General features: G+C 46.7%; 1 protein-coding gene across 1 annotated transcript in view; it reads right to left on the reverse strand.

Annotated features, from left to right (window-relative positions):
- Window positions 1-15709, reverse strand: part of adam23a (ADAM metallopeptidase domain 23a) — a 154650-nt gene extending 138941 nt beyond the window's left edge. Inside the window, exons 1-2 of the mRNA XM_060828093.1 lie at window positions 15635-15709; window positions 14842-15032 (exon numbers count right to left, since the gene is read on the reverse strand). Coding sequence (XP_060684076.1) covers window positions 14842-15032; window positions 15635-15707 — 264 coding nt within the window. The 5' untranslated portion in view covers window positions 15708-15709. The remainder of the gene's footprint in view (window positions 1-14841; window positions 15033-15634) is intronic.
- Window positions 15710-22530: the final 6821 nt, after the last annotated feature.

The following is a 22530-nucleotide window of genomic DNA, read 5'->3' on the forward strand; positions in this document are numbered from 1 at the left end:
GGCGCATCTCGGTTCACAAGGGGAGGCAATGGTCGAGTGGCATTATTGCTAGACTGTTAGTCCAGAGATCCAGGTAATGTTCTGAGGATCTGAGTTCAAATCCCGCCACGACAGAATTCAATAGAAATCTGGAATGAAGAGTCCAATGATGATATGGAAATTACCAGCAATTGTCAGGAAAAGCCTATCTAGTTCACTAATGCTTTTTGGGGAAAGAATCTGCCATTCTCACCTGGCCTGGTCTACACGTAATTCCAGACCCATAGCAATGTGGCTGATTCTAAACTACCTGATTGACCTGATTGTTGGGCGGCACGGTGGCACAGTGGTTAGCACTGCTGCCTCACAGCGCCTGAGACCCGGGTTCAATTCCCGACTCAGGCGACTGACTGTGTGGAGTTTGCACGTTCTCCCCGTGTCTGCGTGGGTTTCCTCCGGGTGCTCCGGTTTCCTCCCACAGTCCAAAGATGTGCGGGTCAGGTGAATTGGCCATGCTAAATTGCCCCTAGTGTTAGGCAAGGGGTAAATGTAGGGGTATGGGTGGGTTGTGCTTCGGTGGGTCGGTGTGGACTTGTTGGGCCGAAGGGCCTGTTTCCACACTGTAAGTAATCTAATCTAATCTAAACCCTGGCCTAGTCAGCGATGCCCTCATCCTGTGAATTAATTTTAAAAAACATTTTGCTATAACCCTCATTAATGTCTTTGCAGCCTCTCTGTTATATACTATTCCTGAGTTTTCTCAGCTGTCCTAACCATCTTTCAAAATACTGCTGTTCACCTCCTATATCACACCAAATCCTGCTCACCATTTGTCCTGATACTCCTGAACTCCCCCTTGTCCTCGTGTGCCAAAGCCTCTATGTCCTTTCAGCCTTACAACCCTCCAAAATCTACGCATTTCTCCAATTCAGCCTTCTGCTGCAGGCTCCACACTCCCTTTAGCTGCAAATGTGTTGCTGGTCAAAGCACAGCAGGTTAGGCAGCATCTCAGGAATAGAGAATTCGACGTTTCGAGCATAAGCCCTTCATCAGGAATAAGAGGGCTCTTATTCCTGATGAAGGGCTTATGCTCGAAACGTCGAATTCTCTATTCCTGAGATGCTGCCTAACCTGCTGTGCTTTGACCAGCAACACATTTGCAGCTGTGATCTCCAGCATCTGCAGACCTCATTTTTTACTCCACACTCCCTTTAATCTACCACGGACAGCTTTAAGCTCAAGAAACCCCTACCAAAATCTCTCTGGCTCTATCTCAGCCATTCCTTAAGACTTTAACCAAGTTTGTGGTCCTACGCACCAATGTCTCCTCTTTTGATCCGGTGCTCATTTTTATCATATCGCGCGCTTGAAATGCCTGAGAACGTGAGTTACCATCTACAGGGAGGGTAAATGGCCATCCTGTTGTGTGAAACACGCATTCATTCAGCCTCCTCTGTGACCTTGCCAGGTTCAGAGTTCCACTTGGCAAACATGGATTTACACCTTCTGAGACTGAAGCTGAAACCATGCAAATGCTGCAATAATCTTACAGTCAGAGACAGAAACCTTCAGCTGGCTTCACAGCAAGACCACAGGTATGATATGACCAAAATCTGCTTCATTATTTTCGATAAGGCCAAAGATCCAGCATGCAGTTAAGTAACTGCAAAGCTAATTACGCATTTTATCGCTTTGATATCTCCTGCTATAACATTATTCTTACTTGATTGCTTCAGAGCACTTTCTGCTTACATCTACGAAATATGTTTCTAGATATCCTGAAGGCGTTACAGCTATTGTGTCAATAATTTCACCAATTCGCCCCTAACGATCATGGACTCAGCAATTTGGATGCTTCAGACCTTTGAATGTCAGCTGCCTATTTTATGCACAAACTGGGACTAAATTCTACTTTTACTCTCACAACTCAAGATGAGCCTCATCCAATGGAAGCTAAGAACTGGGAATTTATTCGCCTGGAGTGCCCGGATTATGTTGGAGCAGGAGACAGCAGGTAGAGCCGGTGCCCTCTCTCTGTCGGTTGTCTGCTCAAAATGGCTGCCTGGAGCAAGGTCAGAAACGCAACTCATCTCAGCGCAACAACAAAAAACCCTCGCTTCCACTGCGTCATCACCGAGGGCTGTACTGATTGGCCCTGGCAATCCAGTGCTACGGGGGCTGGAGACATTTAAGGACGAACGACCTTTCAGTAGACACCGCAAATCACTGACAGACTCTGCAGCAGCTACAGATAGAGTTTGCAAGTCTGCACACCAGTGAGACTACTGACCCACACAGCAGACTCCTCACTCTTACTACCTGCCTAACACACCAAGTTTACTCAACCGCCTGGTTCAGTTCCCATCCTCTCAACAGCTAACGGATCAACGGCCCCTTCAGAACCAACCAGTTCTGAGCAAGGTTCACTCGACCAGAAACGTTCAGTCGGATTTCTCTTCACAGATGCTGCCAGACCTGCTGAGCTTTTCCAGCAACTCCTGTTTTCATTTCTGATTTACAGCATTCTTTTGGTTCAACGCTGAGTGCTGTCTGATGGAGGGGGTGAATGTTAGTGCATATGGCGCCAATCAAAATGGCCGATTTGTCCTGGATGGTGTCAAGCGTCTTGAGTGTTGCTGACATTTAAATGTTGGATATTACAAATCAATATTATAGCACCCCCTCAGTGCTTGGGTTTGTACTCAGGAATCCAGTGTGGGCTCGAACACAAAACTGAGAGCCACCAGTGAGTCCCAGCTTCCCCCTGCTCTGCACTGTGCCTTCACTCGATGGACCACCAGGGAAGTTTATTACATTGATTGAAACCATCCAGGCTGTGTAAGGAACCTGAACTCTCTCACTTACTTTGTCACAGGCATGTTGGCCAACACGGAGAGAGAAAGAGAAAGACAGAGAGAGAGAGAGAGATGGATTGCTATTGCGTGCCAATTTATATTGACCCTCCAGCCAGATAACTGCACACCAGGGACACACTGGATAGTTTTAACACTTGACTAATGCCTTTCAGAAGAAACACTAAACCATGGCCCTGTCTGCAGACCTGAAGCATCCCATGGCGTTCCCCCGAAGGAGAGATGGAGAACTCTCCTCACGTCGCACCAAGACCTTGCTCTCTCTCATACTGGCCCACTCCCCTGGTGGAGGTCAGGGCTGCCCCTGAGGTCCAGGGATCACAGATGGGATTGGATGTGGCAGGCTCAGCCACCCACCATCAGATCCAGGCGGATCCCAACAAAGCACTGCTGGGGCTTGTTGTCGTCTGCGGAAGATGCTTAACATTTGTGGGCGGCACGGTGGCACAGTGGTTAGCACTGCTGCCTCACAGCGCCTGAAGACCCGGCTTCAATTCCCGACTCAGGCGACTGACTGTGTGGAGTTTGCACGTTCTCCCCATGTCTGCGTGGGTTTCCTCCAGGTGCTCCGGTTTCCTCCCACAGTCCAAAGATGTGCGGGTCAGGTGAATTGGCCATGCTAAATTGCCCGTAGTGTTAGGTAAGGGGTAATGTAGGGGTATGGGTGGGTTTCGCTTTGGCGGGTCGGTGTGGACTTGTTGGGCCGAAGGGCCTGTTTCTACACTGTAAGTCTAATCTAATCTAATTCCGGGACACTCCGGAACGCTGAGGTGACCCCAGCTTCTTCTCTCTCCCCTCTGTCCTCATCGCCAACAACCAACTGGAATTTCCCGTCACCATGGTCGGGACTATCAAATAAGGTGCCTCTGCCACATCCCTCCTTTCCTCTCAGCCGACGAGACTGAACTCAATCTAAGGTGCCCTTGTCCCTGAATTTGCGTCACTCTCTCATTTTCCTCACTGTCCTTGCCTCCTCGGAGCTGATCTTGTTCACTTGTAGCTTCCTCCCCTGTATGACCAAGTAACTTCTGATCACTCCACCTCCTTGTCATCTATGTCAGCTGAGATGATGAATGGCTCTCTCAATCTCTCTCTCTCTCTCTCTCGCATGTCAGTGACTATTCCTCCTTCAAAACTGCCCGCATAGCCTCCAAACTCCGCCCATTCCCCCCCTCAACTCACAGAGTTAAAATAGTAATCCCGGACCCATCGGCACATGCAACCTGCCATCCCATCACAATCTCCCAAGTCCCGGAAAACACAGTCAGCTGCCAAATCCACTTGGATCTTTCCTGGGGACTCCGAGCAGGATTCTAAGCTTGTACTGGAGAGGTTCCTATAAACGTCTGGAAATTGTATCATATCTGACCATGACAGGGGTAAACCGTCTCCCCTCAACCCAGCAGAAGGCGGTGATAGACTGACCTATCCACACATCCCGACCCAACACCAGGATGGGACTGTACCGAATCACAGCCAGGGGGCCACACCAACACACAGGCAAGTGCACAAGGAACAAGGCTCAGCCCCTTCACCCTACTCATCCATTAACGAAGATCGTGGCAAATCCCACTGCTCCATATTCCCACCTTCCCTACTCTTGCGTATTAAGAATCCAAGTATGTCAGCTTTAGAAAAAACATCCAAAGTTTCTAATTCCAGGGCGTTTAGAGGAAGAGCCTTCCAATGACCTTTATCAGTTGAGGTACAGATTATACGAGCAGCGAGGTTACGTTGGAACAGTGCAGCACTTGGGTTAGGCCACAGCTGGAATACTGTGCGCCGTTCTGGGGTCACAGCACTTTTGGAAGGACGTGATAGCGCTGGAGGGGGTTCAGAGGAGATTCACCAGGCTGTTACCTCGGATGGACCAATTCCGCTTTGGAAATTGGCTGGATAAGCTCGGGTCGTTTTCTTTGGAGCAGAGAAGATGGAGGGGGGAACTTGATAAGACTCAAAACGTGTGGTGCTGGAAAAGTACAGCCAGTCAGGCAACATCCGAGGACAGGATAGTCGACGTTCCGAACATAAGCCCTTCATCAGGAATGTCGGGGGGGGGGGAGGGGTGGCAAAGGGGTTGAGATATAAATGGCAGGAGGGCGAGGCTGGGGGTTGGGGGGAGAGGGTAGCTGGGAATGTGATAGGTAGATGAAGGATGGGGGTTGATGGTGATACGTCAGAGAGGATGGTGGAGCGGATAGGTTGGAAGGAAGATGGACGACTCAAAAGGGCAGTGCCGAGTTGGAGGGTTAGGTCTGGGATAAGGCGGCAGGAGGGGAGGTGAGGATAATGGTGAAATCGACATTGATCCCGTGTGGTTGGAGGCCAACGGGGATGATGAGGTGTTCTTCCTCCAGGCGTCAGATGGCTTGGATTTGATGGTGGAGGAACCCAGGACTTGCATGTTCTTGATGGAGTGGGAGGGGGGATTGGAGTGGTCGGTCACAGCGCAATGGGGTTGTTTAGTGTGTGTGTGTGTGTGTACTGGAGATGCTCTCAGAAATGTTCCACAAGTTGGCATCCTGTCTCCCCAACGTAGAGGAGACCACATCGGGGGCAGCGGACACAGTAGATGAGGTGTTTGGACGTGCAGCACCACGCCACACTTTTTGACTCTCATCTCCAGCATGTGCAGTCCTCACTTTCTCCAAAGGGGCTTGATTATGAGGGGCAGAGACATGAATAGAAAGTAGCCGTTCCCCGTAGTTGAAGGGTCAGTAAACAGGGGGCATAAATTTAAGGTGAAAGGCAGGAGGTTTGGAGGGGATCTGAAGAGAAATGTTTTCGCCTAGAGGGTGGTGAGGATCTGGGTGGGCAATTAAGGTGGGAAACCTCACAACCTTTAAAAAGTACTTGAATGAACACCTAAAATGTCAAAGCATTAAAGGATATAGACCTGGGTCTAGTGTAAATTTAGCGTTGCTTTGGCATTACAGGCTTGATGGGCTGAAGGGTCTCTTCTGTACTGTGCAATTCTATAAAGACCCGTATCCTTCTGTGAAGAAAGATTTACCATTCCATGCAAAAACTTCTCTTCCCGTTCTGTCACCGCTGGTGACCCCACCCCACCTCCTGCCATCGTCCAAACACTTGTTTAATTTCAGATCCGTGACGTTACCTGGCCCCGTCACTGCCTTAGGAACAACAAAAAAAAGCTGCAGATGCTGGAATCCACGGTAGACAGGCAGGAGGCTGGAAGAACACGGTAAGTCAGGCAGCAACAGGAGGTGGAGTGGTCAACATTTCCGTTGTAACCCTTCTTAAGGAGTTCTGCCTTAGCCCCTCTGCTGCTGTGGTCCTCATGCGGCCTCCGTTACCTCTAGCCCTGAATAGTCCGGCACAGTCCTGACCGGTCTCCTTCATTTCATCCTCTGTAAATTTGAGGTCATCCGAAACTCTGGTGCCTCCTCACATTCACCCATCACCACTGTGCTCACGGGCCTACGCTGGTTGCCAGGTAAGCAGTGCATCAATTTATCAACGCCTACCCTTGTTTTTAAAAGCCTGTGCACCTTTACCCACTCTAGTTCTGTAAATCTCCACCAGCCCCAGAATCTTTAAAAAAAAATCTGAGCTCACTTAATTCCAGCCTCTGGAGCCTCCTCAATATTAATCACTCCGCTGTTGGTGATGGTGAATTAGGCCCTGAGCTATAGAACATCCTCCCTAAACCTTGAAGGTGCTCCTTAATCCTACCACTTTGCTTAGGCTTCTGGCTTTCCTAAAGTGACAGATATATGTCACCTTTTTGCTTTGGTTCTGAGAAGCCCTTTGAAGTGATTTCTTACTTTAACAGGCGCTATATAAATGCAAGCTGTTGTCACACCGCACCCCTGGACAATATTTATCCCTTGGAGAAAGTGAGGACTGCTGATGCTGGAGATCAGAGTTGAGACTGGGGTGCTGGAAAAACACAGCAGGTCAGGCAGCATCTGAAGAGCAGGAGAGTCGACGTTTCAAGCATAAGTTCTTCAATAGGAAATACGATCAACATTATAAAAAAAACAGGTCAACCGGTAACTCATCGCTTTGCTGTTGGTGGAATAGGGCAAAGAACAATACAGCAAAGGAACAGGCCCTTCAGCCCTTCAAGCCTGTACCCCACATTTTGCCCTTCCATGCTAAAACTGTGTTCACTTACAGGATCCGTACCCCTCCATTCCCTTCCTATTCATGTATTAGTCCAGATGGTTCTTGAATGCTGCTGTGGTGCCTGCTTCCACCTTCCTCTCTGGCAACACATTCCAGGCACTCACCACCCTTCATGTGGTGTCTCATACATCTATTTTAAACCTCCCCCCCCGCACCTTGCATCTGTGTCCCCTAGCAATTGACCCCTCCACCCTGAGAAAACCCTGCCAATAACTGTGTAATTTCTACTTGCACTTGACCTTTCAAAGTGCATCAATTCACAGTTGTCCAGCTTAAACTCCATCTGCCATTTTTCTGCCCAAGCCTCCAACTCATCTATATCCTGCTGTATCCTCTCCTTACTTTCTGCAACTCCAATAGTCTTTGAATCGTCCACAACCATACCAATTAGACCAGCCATATTTTCCTCCAAATTATTTCTGTAGACCATGAACAGCAGAGGTCCCAGCACTGATTTCTGTGGAACATCATTACTCACAACCCTCCATTTGGAAAAGCATCCTCCTACTGTTATCCTCTGTCTCCAACAACGAAGCCAGTTCTGTCTCCATCTTGCCAGCTCACCCGGATACCGTGAGACTTCATCTTTTGCACTAGTCATGGAGCTTGTCTAAGGCTTTACTGAAGGCCGTGTAGACAACAACAGCCACCTTTCCCTCAACAATCATCTTCATCACCTCCTTAAAATATTCAATCAAGTTAGTGAGGCACGACCTCGCCTGCACAAAACCACGCTGTCCATCTGATGGTTAATAAGTCCACTTGCTTCTAAATGTTTAAAGATCTTGTCCCTGAGAATTTTTTCCAATAATTTTCCTACCACCAACAGGAGACTCACGGATCCTGTATTTTCCAGGATTACCTCTGCCACCCTTCTTAAACAATGGGATCTTCCTGTGTAGAAATTGCACATTATGTTTCCAGCATCATGGTAGTGACTGGACTTCAAAAGTACTTCATCGGTCATAATGCACTTGGACTTTCCTGATAGCCTCAAAAGTAATAAATTAAAGTAGAGCAGATGTGGATAAATGTGGGGTTATCCACTCTGGTAGCAAAAACAGGAAGGCAGTTTATTATCTGAATGGCAATAGAAACCTAGGACTAGACAGGGGAAATGCAGGAAGGATGTCCTCAGTGGCTAGAGAGAGCAGAACCAAGGGTCACAGTCTAAGGATTTCGGACTCAGATGAGGAGAAATGTCTTCACCCAGAGAGTGGTGAGCCTGTGGAGTACTCTACCACAGATAGCAGTTGAGGACAAAACATTGAATATTTTCAATGTTTTACACACAATCCTTAGAACTAAAGAATCAAAGGGTATAGGGGAAAGCAGGAACAGGATACAGAGTTGGGTGGTCACAAATGGAGGAACAGGCTCAAGGGCCTACACCAACTCCTACTTTCCATTTTTCTACGTTTCTAAGTCTTTAAGTAAAATCTAGGATTCTATAACTGTTATCAACTCTCAATTGTAATTTTATACACCATTCCTTCCACAAATATTCATCCTAAGTGCAAGAAGCATTCTTATGTACCTCCTTGCCTTCAGTTTTCACTCCCACTTGTGATCGCGAGGTCACACAGCACGACAGCTGCCTAGAAACAATTCCCAAGTAAAGAGTCATCCATGAGTCAGCTCAGACATTAATTGTGAAAAATGTGTTCAGCTGCAGCAACCAAATTTGACCCTAGCCTCACCCGAAAGTCACATTTTCCAACAGCACAAAGCAATGAGAGGACTTTTTATCGAGTTCCTTAACCTCAGGTGATGAGGTGGGGGGAGTTGGGGAGAACTGCAGCAAATCTCTATGCCCTTCCCTCAGAGTGGTTTGTTCAACATGGATGTAAGGATCAACCCAGCTCAGTTCCTGGCTCCCTGTCGGCCTGTGGTGAGGCTTTGTTAACTCTAGTAATTGTACTGAACCTCTTCACTCACTCTGGGTGTCTTAAGTTCCATTCTGGGCATGACATATTAGGAAGTACATCAGAGGGTTGAAGTGGGTGCAGAGGAGATTCTCCAGTTTCCTCATTTCCCCTCCCCCCACCTTGTCTCAGTCCAATCCCTTGAACTCAGCACTGCCTTGCTAACCTGCAATCTTCTTCCTGACCTCTCCACCCCCACCCCACTCCGGCCTATCACCCTCACCTTGACCTCCTTCCACCTATCACATCTCCATCGCCCCTCCCCCAAGTCCCTCCTCCCTATCTTTTATCTTAGCCTGCTGGACACACTTTCCACATTCCTGATGAAGGGCTCATGCCCGAAACGTCGAATTTCCTGTCCCTTGGATGCTGCCTGACCTGCTGCGCTTTTCCAGCAACACATTTTCAGCTCTGATCTCCAGCATCTGCAGACCTCACGTTCTCCTCTCCGCAGAGGAGATTTACCACAACAGTTATGGAGATGAGTAAAGGAGGTTGAAGGGAGACTTAATACAGCTAGGATGGAGGCAACACAGTGGCTCTGTGCTTAGTATTGCTGCTTTACGGTGCCAGGGACATGGGTTCGATTCTACCCTCCGGCGACTGTGTGAAGTTTGCACGTTCTCCCCATCTCAGAGTGGGTTTCCTCCCACAGTCCAAAGATGTGCAGGTTAGGAGGATTGGCCGTGCCAAACTGCCTACAGTGTCCAGGCTAGATGGATTGGCCATGAGGAAATGCAGTGTTATAGGATAGGAGGGTGAGATGCCATTCGGAGGGCTGGTGTGGACTTCGTGGGCCAAATGGCCTGCTTCCACACTGTGGGGAACCTAGGAGAAACAAAAAAATTATGACCATACTCAATAAGGTAGAGAAAGCAAAACACCCAGGAACAGAGATTCAAGGACATGGAGGGGATGTAAGGAAGAGCTCCTTTTGGCCAGCCATTGGGAAAGACTTGGAACTTGATGCTCCCTACAATGATGGAAGCAGGGATAGTGAAGGATTTCAAAAAGGAGGATGAAGCCACTAACTTCAGCACAGCAAAGGAAGAGTCTGGGGCAATTGTGAAGGGGGTGAATTGGATTGCTTTACAACATGGGCTCACTGGGCCGAATGGCCTGCTCCTGCAGTTGATGGGATGAACAGCAGCAAGGATGAGGGACGTCGGCTATTTGGGAGTGACTGGATCACGAAGGGCCGATCTCAGTTGAGCTGAGAAGCTTAAGGAAAGATTTAGTGGAGGTTTTCAAAATTAGGAGTGGTTTCAATGGACTGCTTTCAACTGTGGTTGGTGGGTCAATGGTCAGAGGGCACGGATTTACGCCATTTGACCTAAGATCAAAGGAGCAAATGCAGGAGACTGTGCAGTAAACCGAACAGTTGTTCCGATCAGGAATGCACAGTCTCATAGGATCGTGGGACTTGGAATTTCATTTAACCCATAATGTGAAATTTACAGGACATAAAAGAAAAGAGATGGGGATGTTTTCAAAGAGCTAGCACAGATACTAATCTAACAAAAAAAAAACGAAGTTAAGTGATTGAAAAGCTGTTGATCCTTTGATCAGGATTTGGTTTCAGTGGACGGAGAGTTCTGTGTAACTGAACTGAGCCGGAGATGGTTTGATCCTTTCAAATCTCATATGATCGGGAAACAGTGTCATCAAATGGGCTCCTGACAATACAGAAGCAAACACAGTGGAAGGAACCTGGGCGTACGGAAGTCAATTTCCAACTCGGACTTCCCATGGCTTTAGAAGGGGCAGGGATGTAGGGTTCAGGGTTATCAGAGCAGCTCATCAAATGGCAGGGGCAGGCACAGGCTGAACGGCCGATTCCTGCTCCGACCACTTATGGCTGAACACGTCCGTCTTTCTGATCGACCCTGGAGGAAGCCATTCCTTCACAGGAAAGAAAGCCCGGTACTTGCCGATCCGCGCAACCAGGGGAAGCTCAACTGGAGAAAATCAGGGGCCGACATCTGACTTTGTCAGTCAGCGGGAGGTGAAACTGGAGAAGACAGGACTTTGGGTCTTGATCTATTTGGTAGTAAACAAGAACCAATATAGCCCATTGGAATCAGATCCCAACAGACAGAAAATTAAGCATGTTTCAATCCTTCATACAATGGGGATGAATCAGAAGCTATTTGCTCAACAATGGGACTGAATCAAAATTGAATGTAAATGACAATCTGCCAACAAATAATTCATATGAACACTCCTAAATAACATTAACTAGAATTATGAAAATTATAATTCAGCAATGTAGTGTCCCAATGCCCTAACTGCAACATCGCAGTAAACTATTGATGCTATTGCTACAAATATGGCTCTAAGCATAATGCACCATGAACATAACGGATGCTGTCACAATGTTTTCAGCCTCATGCAGGAACTAGAGGTGGCTAGTCAGTCACCCTTTAAGTAGATCACGGCTGATTGTCATCTCAATATCATCCACCTGCCTTCGATTCCACATTTTTAATACTTTTATCCGGCAAAAATTTATTCTAAACATGAAAAATTGCAATCGATATTCAGATGCACTTTTGTACAGAAGAAAATCTGACTTGCACCGTCCTTCTCAGTGGCCTTGTTTGAATAGGATTTGTCCCGCGTTGGCAACAGTCAGCAGAAATGGTGAAAAAAAAGCACGAGGGTCTGTGTTAGGCCGAATAGGGAGGGACTGTTCCCATCAGTAAGAACCATTTGGGATGGCATGGTAACACAGTGGCTAGCACTGCTGCCTCACAGAGGATTTGATTCCACTCTTGGGCAACTATCTGTGTAGAATTTGCATGTTCTCCCCGTGTCTGTGTGTGTTTCCTCCGGGTGCTCTGGTTTCCTTCTGCAGTGCAATGATGTGCAGGTTAGGTGGCTTGGCCATGCTAAATTGTCCATAGTGTCCAAGGATGTGCAGATTAGATGGGTTAGCTATAGGAAGTGTAAGGGTGTGGGCTGAATGGCCTGCTTCCGCACTGCAGGGATTCTACGATCCAAAGGACACAGATTTAAGATAACATGATAAAGAACCAGAGGACAGATGAGATTTTTTCTTTGCTCTGCAAGCTACTGCTATCTGGATTACACTATCCGAAAGGGTAGTGGAAGGGGTTTCAATGGTGACTTTTAAAAGGGGATCAAGTAAATACTTGATGCAGAAGAAATGGAGCTATGGAGAAAGCACAGGAATGCAATTAATTGAATAAATCTCCAGGAGCCAGCATGGTCACAGTGGGATGAATGGCCTCCTTTTATGCAGTAAGATTCTATGAAGGATCCAAACCCAAGTCAATGGAGCAGTACTGTACTGGGGGAAAGCTAGAATGTTTAACGGTGTCAACTTTCAAACTTGACATTAAAAGGTGGCCCCCTTCCGTCTCCGAGGCGACGGGTGGCAAATCGCATTAGGGATGTCAGTTTAGTGTCCCGGCTAATATTTATCCCTCAACCCGCATTATCAGAAACAGATTATCCAATCATCATGTGTGCATTGCCGTTTGGGGGAGCTTGCAGTGAGCTTTACTAGATCTGGGTTCCCAGCATAGCAACAGGGCCAACTCCAGAACAGTCCCGTTGATGGTCAAGCACCTCATGATGGCGTATTATCATGAAAAGCACTTCATAAGTTCAAGTCTTGCTGGCAATCACAACCATCCCCTCACCAGAAGGTCAGACACGGCCACTTTACAGAGGATCATCAGAAAGCAATACTGAGTAGAAAATGGAGTGAATTTGCTTCTCCCCCGATGCCATTGATTCAACTACAGCATCCTAACAGGCTGGCCTTTCTGGTTTACTCCAACTCAGGGTGTGGGTCATTTTGGTCTTATCACACGATAGAACCCGTACACCTCACCAAGTCTTGTTTAGCTTGCTGACACAATCTGGCTCCCATTCTGGCAAACCCTGCAATTTAAACATTCTCATCCTTTTAATTAAATTCCATCAGTTCAGCACCTCTGTCTACCTCTGCAACCTCAACCAGCCCCACAATGGTCGCAGACCTTCTGCATATCTCTAATGTTGGCCTCACATATCCCTTCACTCCACCAGTAGCAGCCAGCTAAGTCCTGCATATTGGAATTCACTTCCAAAACTGCTCCACTTCTTTCTCTCTGTCTCTACCTCATACAACACGGAAACAGACCCTTCGGTCCAACTAGTCAATGCCGTTATTGTTCCCAAACTAAATTAGTCCCATCTGCCTGGGTTTGGCCTATATCACTCCAAACCCTTCCTATTCATGTACTGATCCAAACATATTTTAAACATAATAATCCCATTGTGAAATGGGTACCATCCCACTGTCAGGGTAGGAACCTGGAAATATTTATGACTGACAAGGGGGCACTGCAGAATATTTAGGAATTGACTGAAAAATCTACTTTGACTGCACTTCACGGATTCCACACACTAACCACCCTCTGTGTAAAAAAAAGTTGCCCTAACGGCCTTCTTAAATCTTTCTCCTCTCACCTTAAAAATATGACCCCTCACCCTGGGGTGGGGTGGGGAACACTTGTCATTCACTTTATCAAAACCCCACATGATTTGTTAATCTCAAACTCCTATGGTCTAGTGAAAAAAGGGATCATCCATTTTAACGGCTCCCTCCATGACTCAGTGTTATACAGACATTTGAAATGCCTCAGTACATTTTGCTATAGCACCTCTTTCTTTGTTCTTTCCTGGGATGTAGACATCACCCTAAAGGCCAGCATTTGTTATCCATCCCTTAACTTCCCTTGAACCAAGTGGTTTTGCTCAGGTCTTTGCTGAGGGAAGTTTAGAGCCGTGGGCCTGGAGTCACATGTACTCCAGAGAAGGCAAGAACAGATTCCCTTCCCTCACGGACATGTGTGAATCAGATGGGTTTGACAATAATCAATTCTCGTTATTAAGACTGGCTTTCACTGAATCATAGAATCACACAGTCATGACCCTTCAGCCTACTGAGTCTGGACTGACAAAGATCTACTCGAAATCTGCATTAAGCCCACAGCCCAGAATGCTTCATCCAAGTACTTTTTAAAAGTTATGAGATTTTCTGCCCCAACTACCCTCCCAGGCAGTACACTCCAAACCCCCACCAGTCTCTGGGTGAAAACAATTTCCTCAAATCCCCTCCAAAACTCCTGTTCATAGAATCATAGAGTTATACAAAGCGGTTTTCACCTGAAAATGAATCCCCTAGTTATTGACTCTTCAACTTGGGGGGAACTCTCTACATTTGCTTTTCAATTTCAGAGTTTGCTATTAATTGAATTTATTAATGAATGGAACTTGAAATTCCACCAGCTTTGCCATGCTGTGATTGCACAGCCCCTGGGCGTCGAGATTTGACTCCAGTGGTGTTGCCATCACAGTACTCTAGACCCAACATAAAATGCAAGGCATCCTTTGCCTAACCAATGGTTCAGTAAGCATGGCTGGTCAGGGGCAGGAGAGGGGCAGGAGAGTCGTCTTTTCAAACAATGTTCCTGATGGGCTGATGCTCGAAATGTTGACTCCCCTGCCCCTCGGATGCTGCCTGACCGACTGTGCTCTTCCAGCGCCACACGTTTTGACTCGAATCTCCAGCACTCGCTTTCTCCCAGTAGCTCAAGAACCTGGTGTTTTAATGTCTAAAATTAACTCCTGGCTGAAACAGAACTGCAGTCGTTGTTCTCCCAAAGGAAGCAACACAATTCTGGTGAAGGGTTAAACAATCAGAGTATCATACCAGAAGTTGGAACAGAACAGCAAAGAGATAAATGCTGCATATTCCAGGGGGTTCTTGGACTCTTGGGAGTCTGAGTACAACTGCACGATCAGTCTCTAGTTCTGGGGGGCGTTCTTCATTCTAAACACAACCATCTGGATGGTGGGAAATCGGATGTCTTGCTCTCTCTCTCTGCTATCCTTACCTGATGGTGTTTCTGCTGGTTCCTGGCTTTGGTATCCAGGATGTGATAAGTGCTCTCATTGTCGTCGTGCACGTAATAGATCAAGCGTAAAGGCCACGTTATCTCCTGCTGACTCGGACTGCTGCTGTGGCTCAACGCTGCACCAGCATCAGCTGCCAGTGGCTCTCCATCAGCACCGCTCAACTGCAGAACTGCTTGCAACAAGCAGGAAAGATGAAAGAGAACAGAGAGAGAGAGAAAAAAAGGCGTTTTCACTTCGCTTGGTCACGCAATTGCAGAGAAAGAAATGTTGAATAAACAAGACCACTGAGCATCTAGCTTCTGTATGCGATAAATCAATTGCAGCCAGAAGGGGGGGAGGAGGGGGCGCAAGGAAAACAAGCCCTCATGTTTACAGACCAATTTCAGAGCGTGTTGCTAGGGGGACGACTACCCCCTTGTTTTAACAGACAATTTCATCAGTCGCACCCCCCCCCCCCCCCTTCCCCTACTGCCCGCCAACCCCCAAAATGCTGCAGACGCACAGAAAAAGCTGCACTTGACGGGGAATTGCATTTGAAAACAAAAGCATGGACACTTCTCCCGACACGTTCTGCGTCGGAGCAGCACACACACACACACACACACACATCCTGCCTATCTGCAATGCTATTGCTCTGATCCCAGTGCAACCCTCAGCCAAGCGCTGCTCACAGCTCCCACATTAGTCATTCCGCGCTGCATTCCCGATCCGCTGTTCCAATGCCCAAAAGCATTTGCACAGGATTTCCCCTTCCACCCCATCCTTACATACCCGCTGCACCAAAAGGCTGGAGGCTGGTGCACAGGATCAGAGACAAAAAACAGCAGCACCCGGGAAGATTCATGATTCATATTTGTCTCCTTGCTGGCCCTGGCTGGTTAATTCCTTCCTCCACCGTCTGCTTCCTTCTTTCCCTACTCGCGGAGGTGTGGGTGCGTGGAATCGGATGCCATCTCTCTCTCTAATTCCCTCCTTTCTCCTTACTGTCTCTCGCTCCCTCTGTCTCAGGCATGCCTAGCTGTGGACATCTTCACTGAGGCAGGTGCCGCACCTGCGCACTCCGGATCCCTCCCAGCTCCCAGCCAGCCAACCCTGGGCTCCACCAATGCACCAGCATATGAGCTGTGCTGTCATTTTTATGCTGAATTGTCACTGAGCGGATCAAGCTAATTCGTTTATTTATAATTGATTGCAGAAAATATTATCAGGCAGTGTACATTAGTGAGACTTTAATTATGCTACATTCTTTTGGAGGGTTACGTACTTCTGGATGCAGTAGAAAAGCAAGGACGTGTATTTGTACAGCGCGTTGCTGGCAATTGTGTGGTTTGGAAGTGCAGTTAAAGTAGATTTTTCAGTCAATTCCTAAATATTCTGCAGTGCCCCTTGACAGTCATAAATATTCCCAGCTCTCCACCCCGATAGCAGAATGGTACCCATTTCGCCCTGGAGTAACACTGGTTTGAACATGCTCTCTCATCAGATAGGCACCACCAGGAGTTTCAGCATTTATTAACCATTGCTTGATGGCCCTTTGAGGAGAGGTTGGTGGGCTGTCTTGAATGGCTGTCTTCTCTATGAAGGAGCTTCGACAGAGCAGCGACTAGGGACATTCATGACCCATTAACTGTGAAGGTGTGTCTGGTATGTTTCCAAGTCAGGGTGGTTTGTGACTCAGAACAAATGATGATCCCATACACCTCCTGCCCTCGATCTTGGTCGTGGCTGGTTTGGCTGACAGTGTAAGGGAAAGCTTGAAGAGCATCCTGTAGACAGCACGCCAAATCATTGAATCCCTACAGTGTGGAAACAGGCCATTTGGTCCATTGAGTCCACACTAACCCCTCAAGAGTATCCCAACCAGATCCACACCCCCTGCCAATCTCTGCAACCCTGCATTTCCCATGACGAATCCACCTAACCTGCACATCCCTAGACACTCACGGGCAATTTAGCATGGCCAAACCACTTAACCTGAACATCTTTGGACTGTGAGGGGAAACTGGAGCTCAGCCACATATATTTGGGAGAATGTGCAAACTCCACACAGACAATCGCCCAAGGGTGGAATCAAATCTGGGTCCCTGGTGCTTTGAGACAGCAGTCCTAACCATTGTATCACCCCAACTGTACAGGAACCAATTATAATCAAGGAAGCTGCTTTGTTCTACATGATCTTAATGCAACTGTATTTACCTAGTCAAGTGTACTCAATTACATGTGATTTGTATTTGGTAAAGACTTTGGTAAGGCAGGGGGTAAGCTACCCACATGGTATATCTAGCCTCTGACCTATTCTCACAGGCAAAACATCCATGCAGCAGGTCCAGTTCAGTTTCTGACCACGATATAGATCAGCGATGATGGTGTCATTTAATGCCGCAGGGAGCTAGCTATGCTCTCTCTCTCACTCTCACTCTCTCTCTGCTGTTGGAAATGCTCATTGCTTGATGTTTGCAAATGTTACTTAATACATCGGGTCAAGTTTTCTCAATTGATTGCAATAGAGATAGTTCGGTACTGTATTTATTTGGTCAAATGCCACGCTGTATTGACTAAAGGTGGCAACAACAACAACGTGCTTTTATGTATCCACCTTTATTGTGCTAAAATCTCCGAAGTCACTTCAGAGGAACGTCATAAAACAAAATTGACTTGCAGACATATAAGGCAAGAGGAGGGCGGATGGTCAAAAAAATGATTAAGGAATAAGATTTTAAGGGAAAATTGAGAGGTGCAGAGATTTTGAGGTGGCATTCCAAAGATAGGGGCATGCCATTAGAATCATTCATGGTAGAGAATCTAAAATCGAGGATACTCCAGAACTCAGAATTAGAGGTACACGCCGATGTTGGAGGGTGGTAGGGCTTGAGGAGGGGGATGGTGAGGAGAGAAGATTGTAAAGGAGCAGGGCCACGGAGGGATTTCAAAAAAGGATGAGAATTTTAACAAGGCATTGTCTGGTCATGTCCGCAGGCAGACGGATGGTGGGTGAGTGACACATCAAGTGTAGAAGGAAAGAGACAGCAGAGTTTTGGATGACTTGCTGTTTATGGAGGATAGAATGTGGCAGACCAGCCAGAGGGCAATTAAGGGAACACGGGCCCCAGTTCTCAGCTTTCCATCATTTTCATTTTTCAACCTATCCGTTAACAACAATTGATCAACTGAAATGTCCTCGGTATTCAGCTCAGTTTGAATCATAGAGTCCCTACAATGTGGAAACAGACCCTTCAGCCCAATAAGTTCTTACCGACCCTCTAAAGAGTAACTCACCCAGATCTGTATTTATTCCTGACTAACCCACTTAGCCAATGCATCCTTGGACACTATGAGCAATGTAGCATGGCCAGCTCACCTGACCTGCACATATTTGGACTCTGGGAGGAAACCAGAACACTCGCAGACAACACACACAGACACAGAGAGAATGTGCAAACTCCACACAGACAGTCGCCTGAGTCTGGAATCAAACCCATGTCCCTGGCGCTGTGAGGTAGTAGTGCTAACCACTGAGCCACCGTGCCACCCCTAAATGCTATGGTTTTACTTGTACTGCATGTTACCTACCATTGTTTTACCACTTGTGTGTCCTTCTGTGATTCCTCAGCAACTTCATAAGTTCAATGTCTTCAATACTCCCTTCGCCCAACTGTGTGTCAGGTTCAAATTTCAGCAATGTGCATCGCTTTTCTGAAGGCTTATTCGCGGGATTAGAATTGAAGTTGGGACCCCAGCACCAATCAATGAGTACGCAGTCCAGCCCAATACGCAAGCCAACTCTCATCCATTGGCTCCATCTATACTTCCCGCTGCCATGGAGAGACAGTCACCATCATCAAAGACTTCTACCACCCCAGATTATAATCTCTTCCAACCTCTTCTGTCAGGCAGAAGATACAAAAGCTTAAACACACGTACCAACAGATGCAAGAATAGCTCCTTTCCTGCTGTTATTAGACCTCTGAATGGACCTCTCAAATCTCAAATATAATGTTGATCTTGTCTTTTATGCACCTACGTTGCAGCTGTAAAATTGTTCATCGCTCTGTTCTCTCACCCTATGATCTTTGTACGGTATGATCTGTATGTACTGCATGTAAAACAAACTCCTCACAGTACCTCGGTGCATGTGACAAAAATAAATCAAATCAAATCACTTCTAAATGTAAAGTCACTCCCTAATATTCATTGCTTCTTTGCTGTCATACAATTCTTTACTCCATCTCCACAGTGTGGCGTGTACTCTCACCTTGAGGCTAAAAGGTCTTGGGTTCAGATCAGACTCCACAGACTAGAACACATCGTCTAGGCTGACACACCTCCTGCAGTGCTGACAGAGTGCTGCACAGCTGAAGGTGCCACCCTTCAGTTGCGACGTTGACTGGACTGCGTACTCATTGATTGGTGCTGGGGGTCGAACTTCAATTCTCTACCCATGAATAAGCTTTCAGAAAAGCAATGCATGTTGCTGATTTTAAAATAGAGTTGAGGGGGCAGCGGAGAAAGGTTTGTTTTGTTCTCCTCACCAGCTGCAGTCAGTTGATCCTCAGCTCCACCAGCACAACTTCAAAGCCATTGTTGCCAGTTTTTGTGCTGAGTTATCATTGAATGAATCAAGCTAATTTGCTTATCTATAATTGATTGTTCAAAATAATATCAGGCAGTGTGAATTATTAAGATTGCACAGTCTATTGGAGGGTTGTTTAATCTTATAGGAATTAAGAACAAGGTCATGTTTTTATCTCACACCTTTTGTGACCTAAGGGCAATCTAAAGTGCTTCAAACCATCAGATCACTTCTGAATTAGTGTCAAAAGTGGAGTCAAAGGTCACAGGATAAGCCATTGAGCTCATCAAGCCTAATCTGTCCTTCATGGAGTTTATGGCTGATCATTCACTTCAATGCCCCTTTCCTACCAACTCTACATCCCTAGATGTGGCTCATCGCCAGAAATTTATCGCTTCCTGTTTGGAACATGCTCAATGATTGAACATCCACAGCCCTCTGGAGCAGAGAATTCCACAGAGTCGCTGGGAAAAAAGAAGTAGTTAGAAAGGAGACAATATCCTCAGTGGCAATTGGAGTAAGAGGTCCACCTCAGCCAGTACACACCTCATAAAAATAAAACAAAGGCGGTTTTGATGTTGTCTGACAAAATGCAATGCCATGGGGCAAGAGTGTTGCTGAGTATTCATAGCATGCGTAAGAGTTCAAAAAACATCAGGAAAGTTGACCCACTTCCAAGTTCTGAGAACGTCTTCCAAACCTGAAAACCCCAGCCTTGGGAAGCTCAGTGTTTGCTTCCTGCCCAATTAATTTCCCATTTCCTGTTCATCTGAAAGCCCTACATGGCTGAAGAAGATTCAGCCCACTGTTTCTGATTTATATAACACCAGGGTGTGCTGAAGCCTACCGTGCAGAATCCCTGAAACAGATATTCAAGACTTCAATCTCTGGACTTGGGAGTCATTGGAATTTGATGTCCATCCCTGGTTACCTTTAAGGAGATGGTAGTGTCCTTTGAGCACTGCAATTTACGTTTCTTTTTATTTGTTCATGGGCATCGCTGGCTGGCCCAGCATCTGTTGCCCGTCCCTAGTTGCCCTTGAGAAGGTGGTGGTGAGCTGCTTTCTTAAATCGCTGCAGTCCACCTGCTGTGGGTTGACTACAATGCCACCAGGAAGAGAGTTCCAGGATTTTAACCCAGCAACAGTAAAGGAACGGCAATATATTTCCAAGTCAGGATGATGACGGATTTAAAGTGGAACTTGCAGGTGATGCTGTTCCCATATGTTTGCTGTCCTTGTCCTTCTAGATGGAAGTGCTCATGGGTTTGGGAGTTGCTATCTAAGGAGCTTTGGTGAATATTGGCAATTGTAGGTGGTACACATTGATGCTGCTAAACGCCAGGGGTGGAGTGACTGAATATTTGAGGATCCAGTGCCTATTAAGCAGGCTACTTAGTACTGGATAGTGTCAAACTGTGTGAGTGTTGTTGGAGCTGCACCCATCCTGGCAAGTGGGGAGTGGGCTATCACCCTCCAGATTTGTGCCTTGAAGAACGGGGTTAGGCCTTTCGGAGAAAGTGAGGACTGCAGATATTGGAGCTCAGAGTCGAGGGTGTGGTGTTGGAAAAGTACAGCAGGTCAGGCTGCATCTGAGAAGCAGGACAATCGACGTTTCGGGCATAAGCCCTTCATCAGGAATTCCTGATGTCAATTGCCCTTAGGCTTTATAGAGACAGGAGGTGAGTCAGTCGTCATCTAATCCCATTTTCCAGCACTTGGCCTTGTATGCTCCAGTGGTTTCATGTGGTCAATCCAGTTCAGTTTCTGATCAATGATAACCCAAAGGATGTTGATAGGGGGGTATAGCCATCAGGGCAATGTTCAGATTCTCTCTAGATGTAGATGATCATTGCCTAGCACTTGTGTGGCACAAATGGTGTTTGCCCAAACCTGCAAGTTGTTCAGGTCTTGTTACACGTGGGCACAGACTGCTTCATTATCTCAGGAATCACAAATAGCGTTGAACATTGTGCAATCATCAGTGATCGTCCCCACTTCTTACAGTGGAAGGACAGTGCACCCTCAGTGCTGTTAGGTTGGCAGTTCCCAGGTTTTGACCTTGTGACACCGCCTGAATTGTAACATATTTCCCAGGTCAGGGGGTGTGTGTGTGTGTGTGTGTGTGTGTGTGTGTGTGTGTGTGTGTGTGTGTGTGTGTGTGTGTGTGTGTGTGTGTGTGTGTGTGATCCTGCTCACAGATTGCTGCAACCCTTGCCATTTCCAGTAGTGATGGCAATGGTAGAAGGTGTTGTCCAAGACACCTCAGTAAGTTATTACAGTTCACCTTGTAGATATTGTGCAGTTCAGTGCCGATGGTGGAGGCAGTGAATGTCTAAGTCAGAGAAGAAGAGATGTCAATCAAGCATTCAGATAAGAAAGAATAGAGAGGTCACTTGTTACTTGACAATGGGGAAGAGGAACAAAGGATTCTCCAAGTACAGACGTGCCTACCAATAAAAGTGACACCACAATTTAGCAAGGCCTTAAAAATAACAAACTACTTTTATTTCTGGAGGGATAGGTTGCAAAAGTTGAGAAGTTATGTTAAACCTGTATCAAACCTTGGTTAGTCCACACTTACATACTGCGGGCAGATCTGGTGGCCATTTTAGAATGAAAAAGCAGTAGAGAGTGAGCAGAGCAGATTCACAAGGATTACGGCAGAGATTCATCTAAGAAAGGATAAGCAGGCTGGGTCGCTTCACAGTTATAAACACGCTGAGAGACCTAGTAGAGATCTTTAAAATTCTAGAAGGTTTTGATGGAGTGGATACTAAAAGGATGTTCCTTCTTGTGGCCAGTAGAATACCCACAGATTAGTATAAGATAGTCATCAGAAAATCCAACAGGAATTCAGAAAACCTTTCTTCACCCAAACAGTGGGGATAGTGTGAAAGTTATGATGCAAATAGTATCGAGGTGGTTGGAAACAAGATTGAGGGAGAAAAACATACAGGGTTTAAATAAGAAAAGTTGGCAAGAGACTCAATTGGAACATAAATACTGCCCCAATTGTTGGGCTGAATGGTCTGTTCCTCTGTGTATATCCTATGCAAACTTGTGTTTGGATGGTGTTGTTATGGATAATGAAGCTA

The sequence above is a fragment of the Hemiscyllium ocellatum genome, chromosome 7, assembly GCF_020745735.1.
Source record: "Hemiscyllium ocellatum isolate sHemOce1 chromosome 7, sHemOce1.pat.X.cur, whole genome shotgun sequence".
In the NCBI taxonomy this organism is placed as follows: Eukaryota; Metazoa; Chordata; class Chondrichthyes; order Orectolobiformes; family Hemiscylliidae; genus Hemiscyllium; species Hemiscyllium ocellatum.